Source organism: Corvus moneduloides, chromosome 2 (assembly GCF_009650955.1).
Source record: "Corvus moneduloides isolate bCorMon1 chromosome 2, bCorMon1.pri, whole genome shotgun sequence".
NCBI classification, from domain to species: Eukaryota; Metazoa; Chordata; class Aves; order Passeriformes; family Corvidae; genus Corvus; species Corvus moneduloides.
In genome coordinates this window covers 41875362-41889375 of record NC_045477.1, presented here as the reverse complement: position 1 = coordinate 41889375, position 14014 = coordinate 41875362, and the positions used below count along the sequence as shown (strand labels likewise).

Genomic DNA, 14014 nt, shown 5'->3' with positions numbered 1-14014 from the left:
CCCATAGGCCTTTCCTTTTTATGCAACTCTCCTTTAGCCTGTATTCAGTACCAAATCATAGCACTTCCAGCTTAATTGGTTTGATGGGGCTGGGCACCAAAGGCTTCACAGCAGTCTGGAAATGCTGCAGTGCTGTATTTGTGTTTTTATTTTTAAAAAGCCTCAAACCGTTAAAGCAAAATCATGTTGCTGTGATAATATTCAGTAACTTGAATATTATCCTTTTGTAAATATTTCATACCTTTCTTCTTTGTTCAGAGCTCTTACATACTCATGCCACTCTTATTTTTGCCCTGAAAAGTTACATAGCATTCTTAACATGCTTCATTGAAAAAGATGTAAGGAACAACATGACAGTATTGCCAAAAGCAAAGTGGAAGGGTGTCAGAGACTGGAAGGTGCGTAGATAAGAGGTTAAGAATTTAGGTGTGATATGGAACCAGAGGGAACGAGAATGGACCTGTGGAGAAAGTAAACACATTTTCTGGACAACACTGAAGGAGTGCCAAGTGGTGGTCCTCACAGCTGCAGTGGTATTTTCAAAAAATGTTTGTGCTCCAGCTGGGAATACTGCTGTGCTCCAAATGCAGGATGCATGCAATACCCCAGAGACTCTTATGCTTGAAGGGTCCCATGGCAGCAGTGAGGAAGCTGGGCTGGAGCATCAATAAACACGGTGATCACATGTTCCATGAGAGACAGAAGTGTCTCTAGTAATGTCTCAGGAAGTTGATTGTGCAGCAGTAACCTCTGGAGCAAGTGACAACAGTTACACTTGAAGTAGTTCAACAAAATAGAGAGCACCTTCCATGTCCAGAATACATCGGCTGCCTGAATTCACATACCTGAGGTAGGATATTCAGAAAACTGAATTTGCAAGTTCAGAGCATCTGCAACATTAAACATGACACTGCACAGCCCAGGCTCACTAGACTACAACTGCCACAACGCAGAATTCAAGGCTGATGAACACGCTATTTACAATTTTCATGTGCCTCTCTTCTGGTGTCCTGTGAGGCATATACCAAAGAATCAAGTTCTGAAAGCAGAGTACTATGGAGATACTACACAACCACTAACTCTTTCAGGCACAAAAAGCAGCAATATAAAGATTTTTCTTCTGTATCAGGCTCATGGGGTTCCTAGGTATTTCCTACATGGCAATTCATTTTGGTATGTAAAAGCAGTGCTCTGTTAGGAGTGGTGGCAGTCTGATCACTTGTGGGCACTAGAACTACATGCTGTCTTCAATTTGAAGAACACTGGGCTTCCTGGTCAATGCTTAAAAGCAAACAGAAGAGAGATGTGCATTCAGTTAAAAAAAAGTACTCAGAAAAAAAAATCATTGTTAATCCGAATAAAGTTGCATGGCAGTGGCTTCACAAAATATACAGCTGCTACTTGGGAATCCTCTGTATCTTGCAGTATCTCAAACTAGTATCAGAAACCACAACTGCTGCAGGCTAGATCCATTGCAGATGTGATACATTTCACTCCAGCAAAGAAATTGCTCATTTACAGCAGCTGGGAATACTGCTTTCTGTCTTCGTCCCAACAGCAAGTCTGACCACTGAACTCCAATGATAGCCAAGTTCACATCCTCCGCACCCTCAAAGCCTTGCAAACGCATGCTGTCAGCTCATGACAAGCCCTGGGCCTGAAACACTGATGTCCAAGAACTCGAGCTGCTCAGTCAGCAGAGTTGCACAGGATGCTGGGGGTAGGGGGGCTGTTTATTGTTGTTTAATCCAGTCAAAGCTTTGGAAAACGCTTTCAAAGAAGGAAGTGGAAGCAAAATGAAGTGTGGGCACGGTCAGCTGGTTCCCAAGTGACAGAAGTCACTTGATCCTCTCCCAGTGAAACACTAAACAGACTGTTCTCCATGGTCTAAACAGACTGTTCTCCATGGTTTAACCTTTCACCAGGGCTGTTTGCAATGTGCTAGATACAAGCTTGACTAGAGCTTTCTTGGAATAGTACTGAGGAGAGCATAAGTGCTCACATGCACAGCATTGTCCTCAGGGCACCCAGTCATTATATTGGGGCATAGCAGGAAGTCATAACCTACATCAGCCTTCCTGCCAAAACTAGGTCACAGAGTTTAACCCACTAGTTTCTATATCAAGTTCTTCCATTTCTCAAAGCAATTCAGGTGCCTAGTGCAGAGAGCCAGTGCTGTTTGAAGCTGCGATCTGAAGGGATATTCAAAACACTCAGTGACAGGCTGACTGGTATTCTGCAGGTCCTGAGGGAGATACACACAGGCATCACAAATGACACTGAACACTTTTTAAAGCCCTGTATAGCCTCTCATCTGATCTACATGTAGTTAACTGCAGTGCCTGAAAAACTCTCACCCCATACAGATCTAAAGAAAAATGCATTGCTTAAAAAGTCTGCTTGCTACTATGTATTTTCCTATCCTCTTCCCTGTTCAGAAACAACGTGTACCTGCTAGCAAGTCCTCATTCTTCAGCTGAGCCTGACCTCGCCAGCTCCCCCTGCAGGCTCATCTCAATCTGTAGAAAGTACACTTTGTTCTAATACTACTGATTTCTGGCCTGGAACAAATTAATCAAATTTCAAGTCCTGAGCTTTCTTACTTAAGAAACTTTCACAACCTTTGACAACTTTTTAAGTTGTTACACAAGAGAAAAAAGTTTTTAGATACATTTCAAAACCAGAAAAGCAAAAGCACATTAATCAAAGCTGTTTAAAACTACATGCTAGGTTTGAAATGTTTACATTCTTAGTAACAAAAATAAAGGGAAGATATGTAAATGTAATGAAGTTCGACAAAAGTCTGCATTTAAAAGAATTACAGCAAGCCCAGTCTACAGGTAAAGAATCCAGCTCTGGACTGAAGACTGGGATATCCACACTCAGGCGGTAAGTGTGGGGCAACTGTGGACTGAAGATGACTTTAAATTAGTGAAACAAACTGACTCCACCACTGCAGTACCTGATGCCATACCTGGCACTATTCCTCCACTGTCTGACATGAAATCCTTGCAAACTACCTATGAACACCTCTCCTTGTAGGTATTCACCATGCAAGTCTAGGGATAAAAAAGCTGTAAAGGGTAAAGAATCAACCAGTAAGGGAATAGGAGCTCCCAAACTACCAGCTTACAAAACAAGACCCAAGACTTCAGAGGCGCCTGGGAGATCCTGCTATTGAACTGCACAATCCCTGTGACATTCCAAACACAGACAAGTAGCTTTTACATTCAATCCCCAGCACAAAGACTGTATAGCTACCCTCTGTCTCATCTTTAAGGTCATGAGGACCAGGATTTCTGTCATTTGAAAATCAATTCAGAAGGAAGTATCAGATGCTGTTGGGGTTTTGGGGGGCTACTGTTTGTTTTTAAATAAAGAGGAAATCACCAAACAGTACAGAAGTTCACGTCCCTGTTCAAAAATGAAAGAAAGACAAATGGAATTAAGTTTTATTGCACTTTTACAGGCAAACAACCCCAAACTTTTATCAGGAAAAGACAGCATTCTAGTCACTGCCATCTACAGAGAAAAGTCAACAATGGCAACAGAGTAAACAAGCCCAAATTTGAGAAGTAGAAATATTTTAATTCAGTCTTCATAAAAACCATTAGTAATATACATTACACAAGTTATCAAGACATGAAAAAAACTTTAAAGTCCTGCTGTTCCTGCAACAGTAGCCTCTTTTCTCCTTAAGTCAAGAAGAAAGCCAAACCAGAAGTAGCTGAAGTTAATTAACATTAACTATTAATAACAGCAATTTTAGTATATTTCCTCACATCCATGTGGAGGAAACTCATGAGAAGAGTTATGCCAAGCTCCATTTTAGGAACTTAAACAAAAACTTCTTTGAATCAAAGTGACACTAGTGAAACTACTTTCCCTACTCCAAAAGGAACACCACAAAAACCTCACCCTAATATTGAGTTAGTTTTATGAACAGAGAGAGTCTTTGGCACCAAAGGCCCTCTATACATAATCATACCCACATCAGAATGATGATACAATTTACTATCACAAAACTTTGTAGGTAGTTGATTAATCCTCTTCTGTACCACAATCTTCCATTGTTAAGATACTGCTGGCTTAAGCTTCAGCAGTTGGAGGACGGCAGGAAAAAAGACATTTTGCAAATTTCCCTCTTCACGAAAGAAATGTCCGGACTGTACCCTTTATTGTCCCCCTGCAAATAGGGCATTTCCTCAGGGATGGTGCACATTCTTTGCACACCACTAAGTGACCACATGGAATAAAAACAATAGAAACTTCTCTGTCCATGCAAACTTTACATGTTCTTTCCTCTTGCAGTCTTCTTAACTGTTCTTCCATAGGTAAACCTGGAAAAAATAGTTAACTTTTTGTCAGCCTGAATATAGGTGAATATATCAAAATATATTTAGAGTGTAGCCATGTCCTTTCTCCGTTCTATTTCCCTACTTGTATTGACAAAATATAGATGGCAGAACATTTTCAGAGCTCAGAAAGTGGCATGCAAGGAACTAGTCTGTACTTTCCAGTTCTGTGAGATGTTGGACAGCCCAGGGGCTGGAGGCCAACCAGTGTTCACATTTTAGCAAATGCTGTACTTCTCTTGGTTGGGTATCAGAAACACAGACCACAGCCTGATGGGTGGAAGTGAGCTATATCCAGGCTTGTACACCTTTCTACAGTCTATTAACAGATTAAACCACAGGACCAGAACAAACTCAAGCTCATGTCTGACAAGTTTTTATCTACACAGCTGTTGGTCAAGGTAGATCTCAGGACACCTATAGCCCACTCTGGAAAAGCAGAGATGATACCTGTTCTGAAATGCTAACCAACTATTCATTCTCCAGTCTTTACCAAATGCCTGAATGAGAGCTTGTATCAGGATCAAGTCCAGTATGTGCTGCTCGAATTGTTGAGCTCCAGAAAGCTCTACATCCTATGATGTGCAAAAGCATGAGTAAGGCACAGGATGCAGCTTACACCTGCTAGACTTGCCTGCAAGTATGCACATGCACTTTACTTTTGGTTAACTTTTTCAGTTCATCTTACTAAAGCAGAATTAGAGAGAGGGTAAAGCACCAAACCTATTTCTTAACCAAAGTAATTTTCTTTTATATGCTAGCTGTTTGTTCCACAATAGTCTTTAAGATAAGAAGGTAGAATTTAAGGTACCTGAAACATCTTCTGTGGGAACATACTTGATGGTCTTCTCCACTAGAATAAAAGAAAAAAAAACCCTTATCATTTGACTAATCTATGTTCAAACAGCATCAGTTTGTTTCTTTTTCTTTAGATTGCTGTGAGAGCACTGGTTAAACTTCTATAAAAGGATATTCTTTAAAAGCAAAAGGAAACCAGACAGACATACCAAATAAATCTCTGTAGAGCACAGGGTCACAATCTCGTAGACAGTTCCTGAAGATGCTGGCTGCATCATTTCCTTTCACTAAAATTGTATCTATCAGTTCCCTTGCCTGCAATGCTGTCTGAGTCTTCTGCTTAATAACATCATGCTCAAGTTCTGTTATCACTTTAGCTGATAGTAAACTCCCGAGGATTGGGAGTACACACGTTAAACGTTGGAATAAAGCCATTCGATTCTTCCGGATTAAGGACAAATCATCTGGAATGTAAGGGGGAATTAGATAAAATAATTAGGAATACACTACTCCAAGTTGCACTTCTGTTTAACAGCAATTGATACATTCTTTAAACTCTATTTGAAATGTTTGCTTATCACACATCATTAATAAAACCCTCAGCAAGTTTTAGTGGTATTCACATAACAAACAGACTTAAGGAAACCACATACAAGCAGCTTCTGAGCCAAAGCCTGTTCACCAAGGAAACTTCCTGCTCTCACCTCTAGGTTAAATGATCAGAGGGGACCTTGTCTAGCTCCACACTAGCAAGACTTACATAGAGGTGCAATCTTTGCAGCTGTCCAGAGAGTGTAACACCAACACTAACTCATCTCAAGAGGTTAACTTTTGTCAGTGCTAGGCTGTAGATAAAAGAAAGCTCTTCTAAGAAGTGTCCAACACAATTACGTACAAGAAAATCAGAAGTACAGCACAACCAGACTCTGCAGACTTTTTTAATACTCTACCACACATAAGAACAAAAAAATTTCCAGTAGGATTTAATGCTGAATCAATTTATGGTTTCTTGATAGAAATGCAACTAGGAAAGAAGCAGCCTTAATTCAATTTATAATAGAAATAATTCATTATGCTTCACAGACTCAAAATCAGAAGGATCTTTAGGCTTCAAAACCTGGATGGCATTGAAGCAACAGGAAATGTTAAAGACACATCAAATAAACACTTAAATTGATGACATACATGGGCTGAGTCAGACAGAAAAGCAGATCTTTGGCCATCTTACAGAATCTGAATCTGTAGAAGTTTATGGCCCCCTCTAGGAGGTGGATATGGTGGCTTACTGATTCAAGCAGCTTAAAGAGCAGGCAAATCTGGATAAAAATCAGTAGAGTGTACCAAGCGTTTTATTAACAGCAATATAAAGGCACACAAATGAAAAAAAAAAAAGCGCTTTGGAAAGAAAAGGTCATTCTGAACCCTTGGCCTCTGCTATGAAACATTTCTCCTAAAACAGAATGAATCAATTCTCAGACTTCTAGTTCCATACAGATATCCTGACAATGCTTTTAGAGAAGCTGCTCCTAACAGCAATGAAACAAAATCACTTAGTGCATAAAAACAAACATTAAAAGTATACATATTACTAACCACTGCAGATTTCACTTTTACTTATGCCTGATGCCTACCTGATGCCACTTCCTCCAACTGTTTTTCTTTCTCTTCTTCAATCTTCTCATCTTCAGCAGTGAGCAGATCAGACACAAGATCATTAACAGTCTTGTAGTTTTCTCCAGTGGCCAAGATTTTACTTTGCACTGTTTGCTTTATTAGCCTTCTACTGAATCCCATCTCCAAGGCAGCTTTAACCACAGGTGTGTTCATCATGATTGCATCTTCTGAATGGCTCTCTCCAGGTTCAAAACGAATAACTAATCAGAAAGGGAAATCCTCATGTATAACAGGAAGAATAAAATACCCATACAACCCCAGAAGTCAGACACATCAGCATTACCTACACACATGAATACTAAGCAGTAAAAAGTTTCAACTGTTTAAAGAGAATTTTTTAAAAGTCATTTTAAAAATGGAAGCCAGTCACTTAGTCATGGATTGAAGCCAAAATAAACGTCAATCCATGTCAGACCTTTGTTAAAACCTAGCTTAATCCAGAGAAACCTCTGAGAATTCCATTGTGTTTTAGCAGCTTTTTTTTATACTTAGTTATTTCTAACTTCAGCCTTGAAATAATGTCCTGGGGGTGTGCCAGGGGTGGGGGAGGGAAGTCAGAGTTTATAGTACAAACAATTCCTCTATTCCAGCTCTTGATCAGTATTTTGCATTTAATTTAGTAAACACCGGACACGTGGTATTCTGACTCATTGTCCTCAGTCAGCAGGGACTAGGACAGCATAAACTCCTCCCAGAGGGTGAAGGGGTTTTTCCACTGTAACCAGAGTCCAGCCTAGAAAGAATTCACTGGATCAGCTTGTCCTACCTTCTTCCTTAACTGCTGCTGCTCAACTCAGAGCATTTACCTAGCTACATGCCTAGAGACGGAATTGCGTAACTGCAGAGTCATGACACCCTCTAGCAACTGTTCCACCAAGCTCAACACTTGCTTTGCTGAACCCAACCCTGAAATGAAAAACTACAAAAACAGCAACCAAGCACTCAAACCCAAAAATGTCAATATGAGCTGCTAGCATGAAAATAAGAAAAATGAAAAACAAGATCTCTTAGAGGTGTTTCCTTGGAGTTTGTCTACACAACATCAAAATTATTTAACTTTTAGGAAACAAATCTAAGAATTCACTATCCAAAGCTAACTTGCTTAGCAATCATTAAGTGTGCAAAATGCTGAGGAAGTTTAAAAACATGCTTTAATATACATACTTGGAGGATCAAGGTTTTCATCTACAGGCGGATCAGAGGTTGACAAGAGCTGTGGAACACAAGAGAACTACGTTAGTATCAAAGTATTGCTCTTCCCTCTATGTACCTTTCTAACACATTGTTCATCACCAATCCTGCTAAGCTTTCTACCCACTAAATATTTCACCTGCAGTTACACAAGTCTGCAAATTTGTGCAACTATATATCAACATAAAGCTGGTGCTGACCACTTCCAGGAAGAGGAGTTTGGCTACTCTTGCCATAAGAATTACAAATAGAAATAATTCACATTGTCCATGACTGATTTCTGAAATAATAATTACTGATCTGCAATATTCAGTGTATAATCAGAACTTCCCTCTGCTAACATAAAGGAGCTCACTGTCCTCACTAGGACTTTCCATAAGTAATCTGTGGAGGTTAAACTCTACTAGTCCAAGACTAGCCATGGTTCAGCACTAGTTTCTTTTACATGTTCATGAAGAGCATTTATGATGTCAGAAACCCAGGAGAAACATACGCAGAAATGAGGCAGAAGAATGGACTGAACTCAAAGAAAGAACATAGCACTGTTAAACAAGGGAAAACCAAAGTTACAGGACAGTAAAAGTTTACCTGTTCAAGGAGATGGGGGAATCTGGCCTGAATTTGACTTACAAACTCTCTTCCTTTTACACGAAGCAGATACTCACATCTGAAACATTGACAAAAGTGTATCAAATCATACCTTCTACTTGCCAAAGGAAAAAAAAAAAAACAAAGAAGAACGAACAAGTTTAAACCTAGTGTAACTTAAATACATTTCTCTTCCTTCAGAAGAGAAAGAATACTCCTAATTGGAAGCTTGGTGCAGCCTAGTGTCCGGTGACACTTAGATAAAGTTCTCCCATGACACCCAGCCATCAGTTGGCTTATGTATATAAATGCAGCAGCTTTACATTCTGCTACCACTTGTAATCAAAATGGCATGTCATGAGAAATGATACTGTGTCAGAGTCACTACAAAGTGCAGTGATAAACTGTTTCTATCTTGCATCTCACCATTTTTATCTTCCACTCAAATCATTCAAAAGAAAGAATCTAACAAAATTTAACACCACTATCAAAGCCAGATCTGCTTCACTAACATAGGTTTATCTCTTATGTACATTTGCTTATGTACATTTGTACAGGCTTAACACAGTAAGGAACAACAGTGACATTTAACCCTACATACATCATATAGTCCAGCAATAGCTGATAAATTGCCCATGAAACCTTAGTTGGAGATCTACAATGAGAAGAACTATAATTAGCTTTCCTGAAATTAAGTGCAGCTATTTCTGTAATGGAGGTGGTGATTTCCACAGGCACAGATAGCAATTAGGTATGAAATTGCCATTTAATTATAGGTGACATTAAAATGTCATTTCTGTCATTCCTCCAGTAGAGACACACTAAAGAACCACTGAAACCCTCTTCACAAGCCTTTCCACATGTAGGAAACTAAACCACACAAGCAGAACATCAGGTTCAAGAGCATTCAGCATGGGCACAAAACTAGAACCAGTGACTTAAACATTCCTTCTACTTCATTTCTCAGCAGCCCTTGCTCTCCTCAGTCAGCTTCCTGACTGCTTCTCCTAGAGAGAAGGGTATGCTCATTAACAATGCAGTTTCACTTGCTGTTAGTGATCTGGGGATGCACACAGCTTTTAGTAATGAATGAGAAAGTATTATGTGCCATGGTTAATGAAGAAATGTTTTAATTATGCCCACCTACGCACTTCAGAGCTTTCAGACATGCATGCAATACACCCAAATGAAAGAGTAAACCTGTACATCAATAAAGTTCAACAAAACTATTAAGTGCAGTACATATCTGCCAAAATTAGAACATTTGGGAATATGAACAAATTATGATAAAGATTTTTTGCAAGTTACCTTGGAAACCACTTTGCATGCTCAATCCATGGATCATCTCCAGATTCCCAGCACCTTAACCCACCATCACAGCAAAAACACTTCACGTCATCATTGCGACCTTAAAAAAGAAAACCAAGGTAAAATATCTAGCAAATACTGAGACAACTTACTTGAAAGTAAATGTTGGACATAGCAGTATGAATAAAACCGGAGGAGTCTGGGTTTCTTACCTACATAGTAAAAGCCAGCATCTGCAAGCTGTTCAGGCTGAACTGGAATTCTGGTTGGCCAATTTATGAATGTTTTAACACGTGCTTCATGGGTTTGCATGCTCACATTTGAAACATTGAAACTCTGCTGGTCCCGGATAAGGTTTTCCACAAAAGGGCAGTTGGGATAATGTCTCCGATGCTCTGACACAGCATTGTCTTTTGGTTCCCAATTACACAGCTGACCACCACAGGTAAAACAAGCAACTTTGTCTGCTGTCCCCAAATAATAAAGTCCAGCCTTTGCCAGATCAGTGGGTGAGAGAAATGTCAGTGGCCATGAGTGAAAGGTGCGTAGCCTAGCATCTTCTGTCCTCATAGAAGGATTGTGAAGCTTAGGGCTCAAGAATGAAAGGTCTTCAACTGCCCTAGTAGTTACTGGGTCTTGAGGAAAACTGGAAAAAGAGCCACTGAAATATCCAACCTGTTCTAAACTTGGAGAAAGTGCTATGGAATGTAGAGATGGTGAGAGACTGCTTGCAACTGAAGGTGAAAAGGCTGAACGAGATGACAGTCCAAGGTTGTTAACTGAAAGCACACTTTGAACAAAACTGCAGCTAGGATACAGCTGCTTATGTTTTTCCATAGCATTATCTCCTGGTTGCCAGTTCTCCAATGTTAAGCCACAACTGAAGCACTTAACTTTATCTTGCACACCCGTGTAATAAAACCCAGCCCGGGCAAGGCTCCGCTCTGATACCGGTGTGTTCATGGGGAAAGTAGAGAACGTTGACATTCTGTAGAGTTCACAGGACAGGTCATACTTCAGCTCACCACACAGAGCACTCTGCCTCATGATGCTAGCCAAGAAAGGGCTATCTTCCACTATGTTCATAATGGACTGTTTTGGGAAAAATGGGACAAGTCTTCCTCTGGGAGGTAGTTGTGTGCATTAAAGGCAATTTGGAATAACCCCTGTCTGTACAAAAGCAATAAATACTTTAAAGTGTAACTTCAAATGTGCAATTAATAGAACTGACCTCATGATTTAACAGCCTTTAAACATTTGAGAAGTTCTTGTATCTTAGTTTAGCAACTGCTTTCAGTGCAAAAGCTGCCCAATCCCATTTCAACAACTGAAAAAAGTATGTTGAAAAGGAATTTCCCTTGAATCATATAAGAATCACATGCTTCATTTGTTCTGTATATCTGGGAGAGCAGTACCAATTTGTCAGGCTCGTGGAGGTGGGATCAAAAGAGGAAAAATCTCAAATGGGTTTATCAAAATCCTTTGTCAGTAGAGAAACTAAATTGGGGGGCAACTAAAACAACACTGTTCTTATCCAGAACATATGTTAAGTGATTTAAGGACAAGATTTCACCCTAGACATCTGATAAATATGTAGCTTATACACACAGAAAGATTTCAGTTTGTAAAACCTCAACAGGAGGCTGAAAAGAAGGGTTTATCAAGTTCAAAGGGCACACAAAAAATAGAGACCCTGAACTGACATTACTAAACTGATCTCGTATATTTGCTACTACTGGACTCCAAAAAAAACCCCTCTCAATTTCTGCATATTGTTGTAACAAGTTGTTGGACTAAAGAAGTTAGTTTATGCTCAACTTCACATGTATAGAATATTCAGCTATTAGAGAAACAAATCCTATACACTGTCTCAGACAAGGATGAACTCTATTAACAAACCAGGATAGCCCCAGGCTTGTCTACAAGTCAGCACTGAATTAACAGAGCATTTCAGTTTTAGCCTGGTGCCTTAGTTACAAGTACAGAGTTATCGAATTTAACATAAATTAATTGCCTTGTGTTGAGACATTCTGATGCTTTATACTGTTGAATTAAGTTTTTTCTGTATGCCATGTTTCTGGCATACAGAAGCAAACAGAACTCTCAGGTTAGTTTCTTATTTCTGCCTTAGTTTCTTTATTTCTGCACAGAACTACCTCCCAGAGTTAAGACTGAAGTCCCTTCTAAGGTGCCTACGTCTCCATATTGACACTGACTGTTCTCAAGAAGAAATTGTAAGTATCTGTAGTTTCAATCATTCAATTTTTTGGGGCAGAACAAAACCTGTAAGGAAGAAAAAGAGGAGTGTTTGAAAATACACAAGATGAGGTACATGCAATGTCTATGCAAACAGCAATTACACAAACTGAAACACCATAAGCTTTTTCGAAATTATAGAATGTTAAGGGTTGGAAGGGACCTTAAAGATAATCTAGTCCTAATCCCCACTGCCATGGGCATGGACACCTTCCCGCAGACCAGGTTGCTCAGAGCCACATCCAACCTGGCCTTGAACACTGCCATGACGGGGGTGTCCACAACCTCCCTCAGCAAACTGTTCCAGTGTCTCACCACTCTCACAGTAAAGAATTCCTTCCTAATATCTAACATAAATTTCCTCTTTCAGTTTGTACCCATTACTCCTTGTCCTATCACTACAGTTCTTGTCAGAGTCCTTCTCTGGCTTCCCAGCAGATCTCCTTCAGATCCTGGCAGGTTGCTATGAGGTCTCCATGCAACCTTCTCTTCTACAGGCTGAACAGTCCCAAGTTTCTCTGCCTGTCTAATGTCACGTAGAAAGTTTCAGGGAGTCAACTCTACACACTGTGATATGGAGTGGATTTTACACACTTCATTTCCCTGTTATTGACGCATATGCAAAACTGTTTAACCCACAAGCAGAATTTTTTGGCAGACGGATTAATCAGGATACTTGATCACAAGCTGTGTAACTAAAGGTGAGATCCTGTACTGAAAAAGTTGCATCCATTTAAATTGGTTTAAGCTTGCAGATTCTCAAACAATGAAGACCCAGTTTTATAACACTGATTTAAAGAGTACTGGATTGTCTTATTTAGGTAAATCCAACTATACTTGAAGCATAGGACATTAGCAAAACTGACCTTCCCCAACAATTCAGGTAAGGGCAAACACAAAGTTCAAAGGGTTTTTATATATGTAGCTATGAATAAATATAAAATTACATATTTATTAGTCTGGTCTGGAGGATCGGTTTTTTAAAGGTTTTTCCAGGGAAGACTCAGTCACGATGACACAGCACTGCAGAAACAACCCCCTGCGCTAAGGCACCAGATCTTGAGCACCAGACCCCGCCTGGCCGGGCCTAAGCGCGCTCCCAACCCCGGCAGCGACAGCCCCACGATCCACGTACCCCCGCGGTCACCCCGGGCCTCGCTCTCTGCTCCCTCTGCTCCCGGGGGCCCGAGCGCCGCTCCCCGAGCGGGTTCCAGCGGGGCAGCCGCGCTCCCCTCCAGTGCCGGCGGCCACGGCCTGGGGCCGCACAGCCCCTCCAGCCCCCGCCGGCGCTGCCACACCGGGCACGGGCAGAGAGCACAGGCAGCGGGCAGCGGGCACGGGCACAGAGCACGGGCACCCCCCGCCCCCTGACGGCAGCGCCCTCCCGCAGCCACCCCCCCACACCCCATACTCACGGCCTCCGAGCGGGGCCCCGCAGCGGCCCCCAGCAAGGCCCAGCCTATATGCGGCGCCTGGCAGGCCGCGGGGGGAGAGGAGCCCCCGCCGGCAGCGCCCCGCCCGGGAAACTCCGGCTCGGCTCTCCCCGGGAGCTCCCGGCGGGCGCAGGCACCGCCTGACGGGGCGGGCACAGCCCCGCCCTTCGCGGGCCAGCAGCGCCGTCGTGCGGCAGCCGGCAGCGGGAGCGGCGCTGCGGGGCTGTGCGGGCCCTCGGCGCCGGGGCTCCGCCCCTTCGAGGCGCTGTGCTGCGGGGGCGGATGGCCCGTCAGCGGGGACCTTGGGTACTTTCCTCTGCCAGCGGGGGAAACCCGAGTGTGCTTCCCGGGCGGGAATTTCCAGCCCGCGGGCAGCCGGGAAGGGGGGCGGCCAGAGGGGCGGTGCCGCTG

At 41.9% G+C, this 14014-nt stretch overlaps 1 protein-coding gene across 1 annotated transcript; it reads right to left on the bottom strand.

Moving 5' to 3' along the window:
• Positions 1-3567: 3567 nt before the first annotated feature.
• On the bottom strand, positions 3568-13747 carry LOC116439561 (inhibitor of apoptosis protein). Its single transcript, XM_032099253.1, has 9 exons — positions 13586-13747; positions 10127-12197; positions 9915-10014; positions 8607-8685; positions 7992-8040; positions 6785-7027; positions 5363-5617; positions 5167-5208; positions 3568-4340 (listed from the first exon to the last, which is right to left on the bottom strand). Exons 2-9 carry the CDS (start codon positions 10998-11000, stop codon positions 4147-4149), a joined length of 1836 nt encoding a protein of 611 aa, XP_031955144.1. The 5' UTR covers positions 11001-12197; positions 13586-13747; the 3' UTR covers positions 3568-4146.
• Positions 13748-14014: the final 267 nt, after the last annotated feature.

What these genes read in the sequence shown, in the direction of transcription:
- LOC116439561 (XM_032099253.1), bottom strand. Translation starts at nt 11,000, where the DNA reads ATGAACATAGTGGAAGATAGCCCTTTCTTGGCTAGCATCATGAGGCAG. An exon ending in TCCCCCATCTCCTTGAACAG is followed by an intron (nt 8,041 to 8,606) that starts GTAAACTTTTAC and finishes TGTGTTCCACAG; the next exon opens with CTCTTGTCAACCTCTGATCC. An exon ending in TGAAAACCTTGATCCTCCAA is followed by an intron (nt 7,028 to 7,991) that starts GTATGTATATTA and finishes CTTTCTGATTAG; the next exon opens with TTATTCGTTTTGAACCTGGA.